Here is an 18,632-nt window from a genome sequence, read left to right on the forward strand (position 1 = left end):
TCGCGGTGCACGGGCCTCTCACTGTCGCGGCCTCTCTTCTTGCAGAGCACAGGCTCCAGACGCGCAGGCTCAGTAGTTGTGGCTCACGGGCCCAGCCGCTCCGCGGCATGTGGGATCCTCCCAGACCAGGGCTCGAACCCATGTCCCCTGCATTGGCAGGCAGACTCTCAACCACCGCACCACCAGGGAAGCCCTATTTCATTTATTTCTGCTCTGATCTTTATGATTTCTTTCCTTTTGCTAACTTTGGGGTTTTTTTGTTCTTCTTTCTCTAGTAAGGTTAGATTGTTTATTTGAGATTTTTCTTGTTTCTTGAGGTAGCCTTGTATAGCTATAAACTTCCCTCTTAGAACTGCTTTTGCCACATCCCATAGGTTTTGGATTGTCGTGTTTTTATTGTCATTTGTCTCTAGGTATTTTTTGATTTTCTCTTTGAGTTTGTCAATGATCTCTTGGTTACTTAGTAACGTATTGTTTAGCCTCCATGTGTTTGTGTTTTTTACGTTTTTTTCCCGTAATTGATTTCTAATCTCATAGCATTGTGGTCAGAAAAGATGCTTGATATGATTTCAGTCTTCTTAAATTTACTGAGGCTTGATTTGTGACCCAAGATGTGATCTGTCCTGGAGAATGTTCCGTGTGCACTTGAGAAGAAAGTGTAATCTACTGTTTTGGGATGGAATGTCCTATAAATATCAATTAAATCTATCTGGTCTATTATGTCATTTAAAGCTTGTGTTTCCTTATTAATTTTCTGTTTGGATGGTCTGTCCATTGGTGTAAGTGAGGTGTTAAGGTCCCCCACTGTTATTGTGTTACTGTCGATTTCCTCTTTTATAGCTGTTAGCAGTTGCCTTATGTATTGAGGTGCTCCTATGTTGGGTGCATATGTATTTATAATTGTTATATCTTCTTCTTGGATTGATCCCTTGATCATTATGTAGTGTCCTTCCTTGTCTCTTGTAACATTCTTTATTTTAAAGTCTATTTTATCTGATATGAGTATTGCTACTCCAGCTTTCTTTTAATTTCCATTTGCATGGAATATCTTTTTCCATCCCCTCACTTTCAGTCTCTATGTGTCCCTAGGTCTGAAGTGGGTCTCTTGTAGACAGCATATATATGATTCTTGTTTTTGTATCCGTTCAGCAAGCCTGTGTCTTTTGGTTGGAGCATTTAATCCATTCACGTTTAAGTAATTATCCATATGTATGTTCCTATTACCATTTTCTTAATTATTTTGGGTTTGTTTTTGTAGGTCCTTTTCTTCTCTTGTGTTTCCCACTTAGAGAAGTTCCTTTAGCATTTGTTGTAGAGCTGATTTGGTGGTGCTGAATTCTCTTAGCTTTTGCTTATCTGTAAAGCTTTTGATTTCTCCATCGAATCTGAATGAGATCCTTGCCGGATAGAGTAATCTTGGTTGTAGGTTCTTCCCTTTCATCACTTGAAGTATATCATGCCACTCCCTTCTGGCTTGTAGAATTTCTGCTGAGAAATCAGCTGTTAACCTTATGGGAGTTCCCTTGTATGTTATTTGTCATTTTTCCCTTGCTGCTTTCAATAATTTTTCTTTGTCTTTAATTTTTGCCAATTTGATTACTATGTGTCTCGGCATGTTTCTCCTTGGGTTTATCCTGTATGGGACTCGCTGTGCTTGCTGGACTTGGGTGGCTATTTCCTTTCCCGTGTTAGGGAAGTTTTTGACTCTAATCTCTTCAAATATTTTCTCGGGTCCTTTCTCTCTCTCTTCTCCTTCTGGGACCCCTATAATGCGAATGTTGTTGCGTTTAATGTTGTCCCAGAGGTCCCTTAGGCTGTCTTCATTTCTTTTCCTTCTTTATTCTGTTCCACAACAGTGAATTCTACCATTCTGTCTTCCAGGTCACTTATCCGTTCTTCTGCCTCAGTTATTCTGCTATTGATTCCTTCTAGTGTAGTTTTCATTTCAGTTATTGTATTGTTCATCTCTGTTTGTTTGTTCTTTAATTCTTCTAGATCTTTGTTAAACATTTCTTGCATCTTCTCGGTCTTTGCCTCCATTCTTTTTCCGAGGTCCTGGATCATCTTCACTATCATTATTCTGAATTCTTTTTCTGGAAGGTTGCCTATCTCCACTTCATGTAGTTGTTTTTCTGGGGTTTTATCTTTTTCCTTCATCCGGTACATAGCCCTCTGCCTTTTCATCTTGTCTGTCTTTCTGTGAGTGTGGTTATTGTTCCACAGGCTGCAGGATTGTAGTTCTTCTTGCTTCTGCTGTCTGCCCTCTGGTGGCTGAGGCTATCTAAGAGGCTTGTGCAAGTTTTCGACCAGTCCCCATCCTTAAGTCCTCCAACCCCCAGTCCTCTAACCCCAGTCACCTCATTAACTTATAAAACACTCATCACCCCGGGCATTCCAAGGGCCTTAGAAGCTCTGGTGTCAGGAACCAGGGTCAAAGACCAAATATTAGAACAAAAGATGCTCCTAGCACCCCATCACTTAAAATGCATTTCAGGAGCTCTGTGTCAGGAACTAAGGCCAAGATCAAATATATATTTCTTATGGTGTCACAGATGGGAAGAATCACAAACGTGCAGTTATAGAGTCACAAAATTGGAAAGATAGCATACACTGAGTTGGAGGTGTCTCCTATCTGTAGTAAAGGAAAGGGGTTTATAAACATCTTACTAGAAATGTAAATTAAATATAATCATAAGTTAAGAGTAACTTAATTTATATAGTCATTACCTGTTACTGTTCACTTAAGATATGCAAAATATCATTGGTGTTTATTCTGAAGTCAATATTTTATAAAGACTTCCATGGATTTTCTCTGGTACCCCTAACATTACATATTTTAAGTTTCTGAACCTGAACTTTGCTGTTGAGGTGGCTTTCAGCAACCAACTTGCCAAAGTTAATATTCTACACTTCATAAATATATCACATTTTGGGGAGACTTTAAAATTCATAAAGTGCCTCACAGTAGCTGGAGGAAGTAGGTGTGATGTTTTAGTTTTATAGCCAAGGAAACTGAGGTTTGTGTAGCAAACACTACAAGCAAGACTTGCGTTTTGCAAGCCGAGCCCTTCCTGCTAAGGGGTTGACAGTGTTTTAGGAGCCTGTTGAGGGCAGCCCTTGGGCTATTTCTTCTTGCCCTTGTATGTTTGCATCGAGCCCAACAGCCCAACTAGCTATTTACATTTTCAGACCTTGTTTAGAATTACTTTTGCTGCAGGGATTTAGAGACTTTCTCTGCAGTGACTGAACGTCCGGTAAGATCAGCATTTGGGGGATTGTTGAACTTTACTAGAGGCCAGCACTGTTGTATGGAGATAGGATCTGAACCATATATTTAATTAAAATTTTTCTAGTAACCTCATTAAAAAGTTTTTTTCAAGTGGACTAATTTTAATAATATATATTTATTTCACTCAGTATGTCCAAAATATTAACAGTTTAACATGTAATCAATATGAACAATTAATGAGATATTTTACCTTCTCTTTTTTGGTACTGTGTCTTCACAAACTAGTGTGTATTTTATGCTTATAATGCAATTCATGTTGTACTAGCCACATTTCGAGTACCACTGGCCACAGATCTAGACCCAGGTGTGTCTCTTTTTTCCTCTTTTCATTCTCGTCAATTTGTGACTCTGAGCTTTGCCTGCTCTTTCATGGGTTTTACTCTTTTCACCCCTGCTGCTTCCAACACAGCTTGTACTTACTGTGGCTTATTCTTGGGCTCGCTATGAATTGTGGTCTAAACTATTTTCTCTTCTAAACCCAATTACTATTTGTCAGTAAAGGGCTGATGTCCTGGTAGGAGGCCCTGAAGGAGACTGTTGTCTGAGAATTAGGCCTCTCTGGAGAATGTTTCCATTTCTCTTCTTTAAGTGGAGTCTGTTGAGATGAGTGTGGATTATTCCAGTTTGTATATTGAGAACAGTGGATTTTATTTTGAATTTTAGAAATGAGTGGGATCTGAGAGAGACAGAAAGAATGAGAATGAATGTTGTGCTTAATATATTGAGAAGTAAAATACCTGTTACAGATGTTAGCTTTGTATTCACACATGTTCTTTAAAAAATGGATTGAATTTTAGAAGACAAAATATCTCATTTGCTATGCTGCTAAGTTAGTTCTACCTCTGCTAGATTAACTGCTTAAACATATTGTGTGTGTGTGTATGTGTGTGTAAAAATACACATGTGCATCTAATAAAAATAATTTCAGAGTAACTTTATTAAAATAATTTCTTTTCAACTTCTCATTGTGGAAGAATCTGGACAGTGAACAAATATCCCAGTGCAGTTATTTAAAATTATAAAATTTAAAAATATAACCTTTCAGTATGTTGATCTACATTGGTATACTTTATTTTTGCTAGAAACTGAGATGAAGATGCTCAAAATTTACCTGAAGAAGCCTATTAATATCAGAAACAAAGAAGTGATGAAAATAGAAATTCATTTTGAATTGCAATTCAACATAGCACAAGCTTCCATTAAAGCTTTAGGAGATGACAAACAGGTGGCATGTTTAATTCTTCTTGATTATTTATCAGTAAATATGTTTTAGTATGTTTTCATGTCTCTTACATTTCCATGTTAGGATTTTAAAAATTGAGATATAATTGACATAAAACATATTAGTTTCAGGTGTAAATCATAATGATTCCATTTTTGTATATATTGTGAAAAAATCACCACAATGAGACTAGTTGACACCTATTACCATTGGTAGAAGTTTTCTTTGTGTGAGAACAAAAAAAATTTAGAGAATTTAGTCTCTTAGCAACTTTCAAATATGCAATATAGTATTAACTATAGTCACCATGTTGTACCTTACATCCCCATGACATATTCATTTTATAACAGGAAGTTGGTACCTTTTGACCCCCTTCACCCATTTCACCTACCCTCAACCCCCTCCTCTGGAACCACCAATCTGCTCTCTGTATCTATGAGCTTGTTTTTGTTGTTGTTTTTAAGATTCCACATATAAGTGAGATCATACGGTATTTGTCTGTCTGTCTGATTTATTTCACTTTTCATAATGCCCCCAAGGTCCACCCATGTTGTTGCAAATGGCAGGATTTGCTTCTTTTTTATGGCTGAATAATATGCTGTTTTAAATATAGATAGATAGATACACACACATATATATGTGGATCCAGCTAAATGTTTGTCAATTTTGTTTATATTTTCAAAGAACCAGCTCTTAGTTTCATTGATCTTTTCTGTTGTTTTTTTAGTCTCTTTTGTTTATTTCCGTTCTGTTCTTCATTTTCTTCCTTCTACTAACTTTGGGTTCATTTGTTTTTCTTTCTAGTTCCTTGAGGTGTAAAAATATGTTGTTTATTTGAGTTCTTTCTTTTCTTTATTATTATTATTGTTTTGGTCACTCTGCACAGCATGCGGGATCTTAGTTCCCCAACCAGGGATCGAACTTGTGCCCCCTGTATTGGAAGCGCAGAGTCTTAACCACTGGACCACCAGGGAAGTCCTTCTTTTCTTTTCTGATGTGGGCATTTGTCACTATGAACTTCCCTCTTAGAACTGCTTTTGCTGCACCTCATAAGTTTTGGTATGTTCCATTTCCATTTTCATTTGCCAAAAGGTTTTTTTTTTTTAATCTCTTTTTTGATTTCTTCATTGACCCATTGGTTTTTCAGAAGAGTGTTATTTAATCTCTATGTATTCGTGAATTTTCCAGTTTTCTTCTTGTAATTGATTTCTAGTTTCACACCACTGTAGTTGGTAAAGACGCTTGATATGATTTCAGTCTTCTTAAATTTATTAAGACTTGTTTTGTGACCTAATAAATGATCTATCCTGGATTCCATATGTGCTTGAGAAGAATGTGTATTCTCTTGCTTTTGGGTAGAATGTTATGTATATGTGAAGTCCATTGGATCTAACGTGTCATTTAAGGCTCATGTTTCCATATTGATTTTCCATCTAAGTGATGTATCCATTGATGTAAGTGGGGTATTAAAGTCCCTTCTTATTATTGTATTGCTGTCTATGTCTCTTTAGGTCTGTTAATAATAAATTTTTAAAAGGATTACTGCTTTTAAAAAATCATGTGATTTTTGGTTTGCATTTCAGGTGAGGCCTGACCAGACGAAAATCTCCTCAGACCTTTTTGGTGAGTTTGAGAAAGAAGACACTGAGATTCCTAGCAGCCACGAAAGAGAGACAGGTATGTTGGGAAATAACAAAATTTCTTACCTGGATTCCGTAGAGAAGCAAGGATAAAATATTACCTGAAAGAGGTCACTGAAAACCTATGGTCATATAGGAGTAATTAATGTGTTACTATACCTTTGGAGAAAGAAAAGTTGCTGATTAAACCTTGAATTATTTTCTCCACCTGATACAGTCTGTGTTGGGGTCAATTGGAAATGACAAAAGAGAAATTACGATGGAGTGGCAGGAGGCAAGTGTGTAGGGCCCTGTCTACCCACAAAGCTGGCCCTGCACAGGTTACATATCTCTTATGAGTTAGACCCAAAAGCAGTTTTCCAAGGTGCCCATAGCAGGTCCTAATTACCAGCTCTTACCAAAAGATGGTGATGTACTAGCAGTATGAATCTCATGAAGAGCATTTGGAGGGTGTATGCAGCATCGTGTACGGTTATTGTTACCATTCTTTATTGCTCTTTTCTTAATGTGTATAGACCAAGCAAAGGAATCTACCGAGCTGGCAGAGTTAACCAGTGCTGAAGATAACCGTTGCCTAACAACTCTCCCCTTAGATAACCAGTCTGAGCCTGCTGTGAGTACAGGGAACTGGGGACAAGATTCTGCACTGTATCCACCGGGATGCTGGCAGGTGGAAGCTGACTCCCCGGCTTGTTGTCCATTTTCTCCTCGTCAACCATCTCTCTCTTTTTCCACTATCCCCTCCTTTCAATTACTTTTGCCTGCCGTGTTTACTTTTTCTCGACTTTCACTCATCTTGGCTCTCCCACGGAATGTGTCACTTGGCTGGCTTTGCCTCATTCCCTCATTTGGGATCTGGAGACTGAGTTTGGGGAAAGCAGCCTAATGTTTGGAATCAGACCTGGTTTTCACTTACTGATTGTGGGAACTTGGGAAAATTACTTAACATCATTGAGCCTGAGGCTTCTCATCTATAAAACAAAGGTAATAGCTGGTTTACAGTGTGGCCCTCTTAGGATTAAAAGCATAATATACATAAAGCACCTAACACACTGCTTGGCATGTATTGGTGTTCAGTCCATTTTCTTATGTTTGATTACATGGACATATTATACAGAAATGTGATAGTGTTATGAGTTTTTTAAAAACAAATACACCAAAGATTATTCCTCCAGATAGATTGTCTTTTGGGGAACTTGTACATATCTCAACAATTATGATGCTGTGGAAGACATTTTTGTAAGTCTTCCTTTCATGTTTCCCTTAGTAACTCTGAGACACTCTGTGATTGTCTTTGATGGTGGCAAATCTTCTGAGGGTGGTTATTGATGTTTTTGGAACAGCCAACAGTCATTTGGAGCTAAATCTAATAAACAAAGAACCTGATATCCTACTATTTAAATGCTTTTCTTTGGAATTGTAAAAAATTTCAAAGACAACGTAATTAAACTTAGGTATATATGTTTTTCCTGCAGCAAACAAATACAGCTGATAATTCACCTGAAAAATCGAAACTGGATGATACACAAAAAGGTCAGATTTTTTTTCTGTCCTAAGACTTGAATGGTATATTTAAATGTTTACTTGAGGTGCTTAATAATTTTTGTTTTTCATTTTCATGCTTGGAAGCTACTTCAAAACTCGAGCATTCTTTAGATTTACAAGAACCATCAGCAAAAATGCAGGTTCCTAAATTAAATGATACATCTAGGTAGGTGATTTTCAAAACTCATAAACCATGTAGATTGCTGTTAATGTGACTCATTAATTACAATTCGACTGTCTAGGTTTTTCCGCCTTTTTTGCATCTGGCTGTGCTCCACACAAGGAGAAAGCGTTGTGTGCAGTTTTCTGCAGAATGATTTGAGCAGGGCTGGAAAGTTCTCTTGACCTATGCGTCTCTACCATTATAGTCCCAATGTTATCTTTGGTGATGTAGTTTTCTGTAGCAGAACACTGAATATCCCTCGCCAGAAAACATGTATTACTTGGCATTATTTTATTGCCACTTTCCATGTAGGCCTCTGAAGAATGGGTCATACATGTGATTTTTTTTTACAGCTTTATTGAGATATAACTGAAATAAAATAAAGTGTACATATTTGAAGTGTACAATTTGATGTATACTTTAACATCAAATTTTTGACACTTTTTTTTTTAACATCTTTATTGGAGTATAATTGCTTTACAATGGTGTGTTAGTTTCTGCTTTATAACAAAGTGAATCAGCTATACGTATACATATATCCCCATACCTCCTCCCTCTTGTGTCTCCCTCCCACCCTCCCTATCCCACCCCTCTAGGTGGTCACAAAGCACCGAGCTGGTCTCCCTGTGCTGTGTGGCTGCTTCCCACTAGCTATCTATTTTACATTTGGTAGTGTATATATGTCTGTGCCAATCTCTCACTTCATCCCAGCTTACCCTTCCCCCTCCCCGTGTCCTCAGGTCCATTCTCTACAACTGCATCTTTATTCCTGTCCTGCCCCTAGGTTCGTCATAACCATTATTATTACTTTTTTTAGATTCCATATATATGTGTTAGCATACAGTATTTGTTTTTCTCTTTCTGACTTACTTCACTCTGTATGACAGACTCTAGGTCCATCCACCTCAGTACAAATAACTCAATTTCATTTCTTTTTATGGCTGAGTAATATTCCATTGTATATATGTGCCACATCTTCTTTATCCATTCATTTGTTGATGGACACTTAGGTTGCTTCCAGGTCCTGGCTATTGTAAATAGTGCTGCAATGAACATTGTGGTACATGACTTTTTTTGAATAATGGTTTTCTCAGGGTATATGCCCAGTAGTGGGATTGCTGGGTCGTATGGTAGTTCTTGCGACGGTCCAGCCACCGCAGGGGGTCTTCCAGGTCCTGACGGAGAGGGGTAAGGGACTGAATAGCACCGTGAGTATGGGGTCAGAAGGACCAAGACAACTAATGGTTGCTAGGCACTTTATTTAGAATTTACTGAATCTTATATAGACAGAAGAGGAACTCATTATTAGACAATAATCCCATGGAATTGCTTATCGTCTCACTTCAGTCACTACCACGGACGTCAACAAGTTTACAACAACTATCCTTGAACATTATCTTCCCTTAACCAGGCTCACACACAGCCCCCAGCCATAAGGAACAACCAGGACTCTCAGCTCCCTGAGGTCTCCTGGCTTGAGATAGCTTTGCTAATCTCTTTTACATCCCTCAGGCCTGGGAAAAAGAGTGCATTTCAAGGTAAGGGCTTTGCTTTTTGTGAGAGACATACTGTCTCCTCCAGGAGTTACCTCCGGCTAAGACTGCATGCTTCCGACAAGTTCTATTTTTATTTTTTAAGGAACCTCCATACTGTTCTCCGTAGTGGCTGTATCAATTTACATCCCCACCAACAGTGCAAGAGGGTTCCCTTTTCTCCACACCCTCTCCAGCATTTATTGTTTGTAGATTTTTTGATGATGGCCATTCTGACCAGTGTGAGGTGATACCTCATTGAAGTTTCGATTTGCATTTCTCTAATGATTAGTGATGTTGAGCATCATGTGTTTGTTGGTAATCTGTATATCTTCTTTGGAGAAATGTCTGTTTAGGTCTTCTGCCCATTTTTGGATTGGGTTGTTTGTTTTTTTGATATTGAGCTGCATGAGCTGCTTGTAAATTTTGGAGATTAATCCTTTGTCAGTTGCTTCATTTGCAAATATTTTCTCCCATTCTAAGGGTTGTCTTCTCATCTTGTTTATGGTTTCTTTTGCTGTGCAAAAGCTTTTAAGTTTCATTAGGTCTCATTTGTTTATTTTTGGTTTTATTTCCATTTCTCTAGGAGATGGGTCAAAATGGATCTTGCTGTGATTTATGTCAAAGAGTGTTCTGCCTATATTTTCCTCTAAGAGTTTTATAGTGTCTGGCCTTACATTTAGGTCTTTAATCCATTTTGAGTTTATTTTTGTGTATGATGTTAGGAAGTGTTCTAATTTCATTCTTTTGCATGTAGCTGTCCAGTTTTCCCAGCACCAGTTATTGAAGAGGCTGTCTTTTCTCCATTGTATACTCTTGCCTCCTTTATTAAAAATAAGGTGCCCATACGTGCGTGGGTTTATCTTTGGGCTTTCTATATTGTTCCATTGATTTATATTTCTGTTCTTGTGCCAGTACCATACTGTCTTGATTACTGTAGCTTTGTAATATAGTGTGAAGTCAGGGAGCCTTATTCCTCCAGCTCAATTTTTCTTTCTCAAGATTGTTTTGGCTATTCGGGGTCTTTTGTGTTTCCATACAAGTTGTGAAATATTTTGTTCTAGTTCTGTGAAAAATGCCATTGGTAGTTTGATAGGGATTGCACTGAATCTGTAGATTGCTTTGGGTAGTATAGTCATTTTCACAGTGTTGATTCTTCCAATCCAAGAACATGGTAAAGCTCTCCATCTGTTTGTATCATCTTTAATTTCTTTCATCAATGTCTTACAGTTTTCTGCATACAGGTCTTTTGTTTCCTTAGGTAGGTCTGTTCCTAGGTATTTTATTCTTTTTGTTGCAATGGTAAATGGGAGTGTTTCCTTAATTTCTCTTTCAGATTTTTCGTCATTAGTGTATAGGAATGCAAGAGATTTCTGTGCGTTAATTTTGTATCCTGCTACTTTACCAGATTCATTGATTAGCTCTAGTAGTTTTCTGGTAACATCTTTAGGATTCTCTATGTATAGTATCATGTCATCTGCAAACAGTGACAGCTTTACTTCCTCTTTTCTGATTTGGATTCCTTTTATTTCTTTTCCTTCTCTGATTGCTGTGGCTAAAACTTCCAAAACTATGTGAATAATAGTGGTGAGAGTGGACAGCCTTGTCTTGTTCCTGATCTTAGAGGAAATGGTTTCAGTTTTTCACCATTGAGGACAATGTTGGCTGTGGGTTTTTCATATATGGCCTTTATTATCTTAAGGTAAGTTCCCTCTATGCCTACTAAATGGGTGTTGGATTTTGTCAAAAGCTTTTCTGCATCTATTGAGATGATCATATGGTTTCTCTCCTTCAGTTTGTTAATATGGCTTATCACATTGATTGATTTGCGTATTTTGGAGAATCCTTGCATTCCTGGGATAAACCCCACTTGATCATGGTGTATGATCCTTTTAATGTGCTGTTGGATTCTGTTTGCTAGTATTTTGTTGAAGATTTTTGCATCTATGACATACAGTTTTTGACATATGTCTACATCCAAGAACCATCACCACAGTCAAGATAAGGACCATATCCGTCATCTCCAAGAATTTCTTCCTGCCCCTTTGAAATCCCTCCCTCCTGTCTTTCTGCATTCCCACCCCTTGGCAATCACTGATCTGCTTTCTGTCGCTATAGATGAGTTTGTAGTTTTAAAAATCTTATTTAAATGGAACCAAACAGTAAGTACTTTTTTTCTAGCTTCTTTCATTCAGTGTTATTATTTTGAGATTCATCGTGTATCAACAGTTCATTCTTTTATATTATTGAGTAGTATGGAGAATAGTGGATCCATTGTATGGATATACCACATTTTGTTTATCCATTCTCCTGCCGATGGACATTTGAGTTTCCAGTTTTTTGTTGTTACAAGTAAAGCCCTTAGGATTCATGTGTAAGTCTTTGTATGGAGATGTGTTTTCTTTTCTCTTGGGTAAATATATAGGAATGGGATAGCTGGATCATAATTGGTATATGTTTAACTTTTTTAAAAAGTGCCAAAATGTTTTCCACAGTCTTTGCAGCATTTTACATTCCCACCAGCAGTCTTTGAGGGTTCTATTTGATTTTTTTTTTCTTTTTGGCTGCGCCATGCAGCAAGTGGGATCTTAGTTCCCCAACGAGGGATCGAACCCACACCCCCCTGCATTGGAAGTGCAGAGTCTTAACCACTGGACTGCCAGGGAAGTCCCAATCTTTGAGGGTTCTAGTTGCTAGACATTCTTGTCAATAGGTTCAGTAATACAATTTCATTGATGGATGGACTGATGAATGAATGAACAGATCCATTACTGATGTGGGCTATTTCTTCATTCCTTTGCCAGAACCACACAATCCCCCAAAGGGTCCTCAGTGTGTTATAATTTCCTTTATTTACTTCTTTAATTTTTATATGTTATTGTGGCTCCACCTCCCCAATACCATTCTTCTTCTTTGAGTTACTAGATATCTTTCCTATCGTTTTTCTGTGTCAGCCAATATTGGTTTTGGGCTTTAAGGGTTTACAATTTATATATGAACAGTGCTATTTCTCCTTTATGATGTTAGTTTAAAGCACTCTGTCACACTGTGAAATTTGTTCTTTCTTGACCTTAAAAAATGGGAGTTCTAAGCCAAGAGTAGAGCCTACATTTCTGTCAGGCCATGAGCCAGGAAATAAAAAGTAGTGTTTTTATACCATCGCTATGGCTAGCCATTCATTGTTCAAGGATCTCTTTCAACTAGAAGAGGGTAGAAACCTGCCCTACCCTACGCTTCCTTCCCACCACACTTTTTTGTCCAGGCATCCAGTGTCTCACTCTTTAAGATCCTTGGAGCAATCCAGGTTTCTTCCGACTTCACCTCTTCCTCTCACATCTGCCCCAGAAGGAGTGGGGTGCTGGCAGGGGCTTCCAGCATGGTTTGGAAGTGTGCTGCTGTAAGGGAACCCTGCCAGGGCTGTGCCTTCCCAGCAACCTGCTGCCACTCTCTGTGCCTGTCTGATCCTCCGTTCAGCAGTGAGAGAATTCTTCAGCCCCACTGGAATCTGAGAATCCTTTTTCTCGTTCTGAGAGGCATGGAACATTGTTGCTGTTACTCCTAGAAGTCCAGATTCGGCTTTGGGAAAGGGCTGCGTGCTTGGTCCTACGGAATATTTCCACATAGAGCAGAAGGGTAGGTCTTGGACTTATGGAGGGTACATAATTCCCCTAGAGCATCGAACAGTAACACCACAGACTCTGAGTTAAAGATTCCTGACTGGAGTAATCTGTTCATCTCCGGGTCTCTGTTTTTTTGTTCTGCAAATGAGTACTTCAATTAAAAGGGACGTTCAGATGCCATTATTGCAAAGAAATCTTGGGTACTGCTCAGAGCTTTTTAGCTCTTTCATGTTGGAATAAAACAGCACCTGCAACTGCTTATAAATTCAGACTGAAACCGCAGAACGCATTTCGGGACTCAGTAGAGCATAGGTTTTTCTGTCTCAGCACAGAAAGAATTCAGCAAGAGGCAGAGTGACAGGTAAAGAAAGTTTATTAGTATAGGAGACTTGTGAGGGGTACAAGAGGTACAAGCGAGAGGGCTCTGCCCCTAGCACTTAATGGGTTACATTTTTATAAACAAAGGAAAAGTGGGGAGGGGGGAGAAATCCTAGCACTTAATGGGTTACATTTTTATAATCAAAGGAAAAGTGGGGAGGGGGGAGAAACCCACTTTCTTCCTCATTCTTGAGTAGACATCAAGCTTCCCTCATCACCTCCTCCTCCATGTCGGGCAGGGAAGTTTTCTTGTCCCTAGTGGTCAAACCAGGACGGTCATGGCGCTATTCAAATCAGCAGAAGGATGATAATGTATGCTAAAATATGGTAAGTCATCTCAGGTTTCAGTATAATGAGGGTCTTCTGCTTTGGAATGTCACCTTTCCCTTATATTTTTGTTTTTATTATGTGCAGAGGACCATGTCCTAGGGATCATTAACTTACCTCAACCAGCAGGACACAGACATCATTGACTTGATGTATATTTTTGTTGTTAGTTTCGTTGTTAAGCGAGCCTGCTTTGTTTCATGATTTTCCGATTGCTTTCTTGAGTGATCATTAACTTACAGTGGTCTCCCAAAGCTCCCTGAAGTTCCCTGTCTATCTATAATCCCCTAGTGGGATTTTTAACTAGCTATTTGATTATCCTACTGTATCCCAATCAAGACTATACACACACAAACTACCAGTGTAAGACTAACTTTTAAAAAATTGTGATAAAATAGGCATAATGTAAAATTTACCATCTTAACCATTTTCAAGTGTACAGTGGCATTAAGTACCTTCACCTTGTTGTACAGCCATCACCATCATCCGTCTCCTGAGCTTTTTCATCTTCATCTTTCTGAAACTCGGTCCCCATTAAACAACTCCCCTTTAACAAAATGGAAGGATGTAAGATTAACGTAAAAAAATCAGGTTTCTTTCTATATGGTAGCAAATAGAAAGACTTGTCTTTTGGTTTTTTGATAATAGCAAACTATGTATCTGATAAGGGGTAAATATCCAAAGTATAATATATAAGGAACTCCTACAATTCAATAGCAAAAAAAAACCCCACCTGATTAAAAAAAATGGGGAAAGGACTTGAATAGACATTTCTCCAAAGAAGATATACAAATGGCCAACAAGTATATGAAAAGATGCTCAACATCACTAATCATCAAGAAAAGCTTGCCTTTTTAGCACCCAGTTGATTCTAAGGCAGAGCCAGGCAGGAAACACTGCTCTGTAGCATTGTCAACTCACTGCTTACTTGCTCATGTTACCCTGCCAGCCTCTTCTTTGTATGCCTGACAGAGAAGGGCTCAACAAAGGTTTGTTTTGTGTTAAATAGCAGTTGTTGGCAGGCAGAAGATGTATGGAAATGGATTGCAAGATAAAAAGTTTGTCTCAGAATGGGGTACTTCCCATGAGTTGGGCTCACAATCAAAGGACGTGTGAAGGGGAAAAAAAAGTGCTGTGAAGTTGGGAAAGGAGAAGATGTTGGTGAAACAGTTCCATTAATTCAATGTATTTTGCTTTTAGGGAAGATTCTGCTTTTGAGGGTGACAGAAAGCAAGAAACAAGGATGTCGGTAATGGAATCACTTTCATTGTTTTGGGGCAATCCTTCCCATGTTTTAGTTATTTGCATACCATCTTCAAACTTTACCATTGCTCTGCTCTTTGTTTCTCAGTTAAATTTATCTTAAGCTTGTTTTATTTATTTACTTATTTTTTCTTTCCTCACTTTTATTTTTTTAATAGATCTTTATTGGAGTATAATTGCTTCACAATACTGTGTTAGTTTCTGTTGTACACCAAAGTGAATCAGCCATATGCATAAAGCATTTCACTTTGAAATGGAAAGTCAGCATTAGTTGTAACAAATAGTTGGTAAGCCCCCAAATAAGTATGATGGAGAATAACAAAGTTATATCGAATTGTACTTTTCCTTGTATTAGGCCTTGAGCCAAAAGTCTGTTCTTGCTTTGTTAAAAAAAAAAAAAAAAGATTATGAAGTAGAAGAGAAATATTAAAGACCTACTAGCTGCTGAGATTTACTCTGAATAGAATCAGAAGTGTTAATGAATTGAAAAGAAATTTTTGGCTCTGAGTCAGTGATGTGGTTTTGTACCTGTGTGCGCCCGTTTCCGTCTCTCCATTGTTGTTCTTGCTTTGGGAAGCAGAGTGCTTTAAGTCTATTGTCAGTACGTTAAAAAAAAAAAAATCTCTGTATGAACAGTAAATGAAATTTTTTTTTCTAAAATAAGAGATCATGGGCTTCAAACAAACAAGTTAAGGCTCCTTCTGACTTTCTTTTAGCGGTGGTTCTCAGTCCTATGGGTTAGTGTTTTGAAGTTAGTGTTGGCCCAATAATCAGGTGCATCAGCTTTTGGAAAGTTACCTACCATCTCTACAGCTAGCAAGTATTTGATTAGAGAGGATTGTGTCATCTTTTACTACAGCAGCTTGGTGGAGAACTGACTAATGAAATAATCATCCTCTTTTTCTCCCTTCTCCTTACTTCTGTGCCCTTTTATTATGTAATAAAGCCCAGTCTTCTAGAAGAAGGAGTTACTTCTCTGTTGTCTAACTTCATAGTCATATGTTTAATTGCACATAAATGGTACTAACATCCTTTTAATAGTTCTCATTTATCACCTGTGTTTGTAAAAGCTTAATTATAGGAAACACCTCTTCTCGGAGAGTAATGAAGATTCAAGTACTAGTGCCAGTGAACTGTCTTGGACCAGTAACCAAAAAAGGAAATCCCTAAAGTCATATCCTAGTAGAAAAAAGATAAAAACCAGAAGTAACATAAGAAGTAAGTTTGGTGTGTGTTTTCTTTCCAGTCACTTTTCAAATAAATTATCAGGTATTAATTTTTCAGTACGTGATGGGAGCAGCGGGTACCAAAGAGATATATGATCATGTGGTCCTCCTTCCCTGGTAGACTGGAAAGGGAAAATGTACATATGTAAAACAGTATGAAAGAATATGGAATTGACCAATAATTGTTAAATTTGAGACGTAGATAAATGGAGTAAGGAGTTCAGATAAGAGGAATCTGACGTAAGCTGAAATCATCAGGGAAAGCTTCAAGGAAGTGCTGGGTGGGACCTCAGCTAATGCTTGGGAGAAGAATAGGATTTGAAGAGGTGTGGAGAAGGGGAAGCATTCTAATTAGGTAAAACAAGAAAGACGTGAGAACAGCATTCAGGAACAGGATCTGGAGCAGAGAATTCATGCTGGGTAGTGAGGAACAAAGTTGAATAATTAGATCATAAGAGCTAGACATTTCAGCAAGCTGTGGGAAGTGGGAATTGCTTCTAGTGTGTATTTTGGTATTTCTGGTAAGTAAACTTACCCATTGTACTCATATTCCCTTTCATTCTAGCCTTGCCACCTTTCCCTCTCAGCAGTGGCAGTGACCTTGAGAAAGGCCAAGTAAGTAAATTTTGTCTGGGCTGCTGTGTGCCCTTATGGTGTAAGCTCGAAACAAGTTGATCTCTTTAAACCACCTTTATTTCTCAAAAAACTCCTCTCTGAAATATGAGAATAATAAACCAGTGGTTTACTAGTATGTAAACCACTTTCAATAGAAACTTCAAGGACTTCTAAACATTTTATATGAATCTTGGGTAAAAATTTAGGATCTTTTTTCATTGGTTGCAAATTTGTTGCAAGATGTTTATTATGAACTAAGCTTGAAATCTGGGCTCTTCTGATTTCCTGCAAATGTATGCTTTTTTGAATTTATATTTTAAAATAAACTTCTTGGTTTAATTCTTCCGTTAGTTCTCAGTTTGTTGACATGTTACTGCCAAAGATTTTAATGATTTAAACATTTAAGTCTTTATTTTGCAAGCAGTTGAAATGCCTTCAGCCATTTCAAATATTGAATAAGCCCTGAAAGTTTCTTAATTCCTCTCAGTTATCCTTGTTTTATATCAAAGTAGTTAAGAACATGGACACGAGTGTCCTCCGGGCCAATTCAGAGCTTAATTTATCATGCTTTTAGCTGAATTACCTCTCTAAGCAGTTGGCTTTTGTTCTTTGTCAAATGAAATTAGATAGATAGTATATATAGTATAGTGTGTATATATATACTGTATATATGATATTTTATATAAAATATGTAACATAATATATATAATCATGTATATATGATATGTATTATATATAATTGTGCACATATTTTATATGTACAAACTATACACTTATATATTAAAATACATATATGTACATATTACACGCATGTAATACATATATTATATACATATCTAATATATGTACATATATAATACATATAATACATATATTTTATATATGTGTATCTACACACACACACACACACACACACACAAACACACACACTGCAGAATATAGTGCGAAGTGTTTAAGAGTTTTCTAAGGGCAGCTGCTGGCATTCTGAGGGTGTCAGCAGTACCCGGCTTGCCTGTACAGAAATAGAATGTTGTTAGTGCTCTAATAGTAGCTCGTCATCTGCCCTCCCTGCCCGACCTGCCTTCTGCCATCAGCCTGGGGGCGCGGGGTGCTGCCCTCTGTGAGGCTAAGGGACACTCATGTTCTGAGGTGACAGAGAGAGTTGATAGCTCAAACCTGTGAGCCAGAGCAAGTACCTAAATATTTGTTGAATAGTTCAACCTGAGATAAGGAGTTATCAGTTAGAAATAGGCCAAAAGAACAGTTTTTAGCAATATACAGCTTTTTAAAAAAAAATAGGTACCAAAGAAGAAAGAGGAAAGCTTTGAGAAGCCATAAATTTAAGCTGTGCAACTGACAAGAAGTCTATGCTGATTTTCAGTGAGGGCATTGCTGACTTTATACAGACATTGGTATCTAGAACTCACTTCTCTGTGCTGGAGTTTAAGAGAATAACTTAGAAGCAGGGGTTGGCAAACCTTTTCTGTGAAGGGCCAGGTGCTAAATATTTTAGTCTTTTCGGGCATATGGTTTCTGTGGCAGCCATTGAACTCTGCCATTGTAGCGTGAAGGCAGCCATGGACAGTACTCAGATGAGTGGATGTGTTGTGTTCCAGTAAAACTTATATTTACAAGAACTTTATTGACAGTGAGCTGTAGTTTGCTGGCGCCTGAATTAGAGCAGTGGTTCTCAGACTTTAGTGAGCAGAATGGCCAGGATGGCTTGCGGAAATGCAGATTGCTGGGTCCCGTCCCCAGAGTTTCTGATTGAGTACATTGTCATTGGGGCTTGAGAATGTGCTTTTCTGTCAA

At 37.9% G+C, this 18,632-nt stretch overlaps 1 protein-coding gene across 1 annotated transcript in view; it reads left to right on the plus strand.

Moving 5' to 3' along the window:
* The window catches only part of SYCP2L (synaptonemal complex protein 2 like), a 70,830-nt gene that overhangs the window by 26,680 nt on the left and 25,518 nt on the right, over positions 1-18,632 (plus strand). The window contains exons 15-21 of the mRNA XM_061194826.1: positions 4,372-4,514; positions 6,095-6,188; positions 6,667-6,821; positions 13,101-13,113; positions 15,335-15,348; positions 16,050-16,197; positions 16,771-16,820. Of these exons, the coding sequence (XP_061050809.1) occupies positions 4,372-4,514; positions 6,095-6,188; positions 6,667-6,821; positions 13,101-13,113; positions 15,335-15,348; positions 16,050-16,197; positions 16,771-16,820 (617 nt within the window). The remainder of the gene's footprint in view (positions 1-4,371; positions 4,515-6,094; positions 6,189-6,666; positions 6,822-13,100; positions 13,114-15,334; positions 15,349-16,049; positions 16,198-16,770; positions 16,821-18,632) is intronic.

This window comes from Eubalaena glacialis, chromosome 7 (genome assembly GCF_028564815.1).
Source record: "Eubalaena glacialis isolate mEubGla1 chromosome 7, mEubGla1.1.hap2.+ XY, whole genome shotgun sequence".
In the NCBI taxonomy this organism is placed as follows: Eukaryota; Metazoa; Chordata; class Mammalia; order Artiodactyla; family Balaenidae; genus Eubalaena; species Eubalaena glacialis.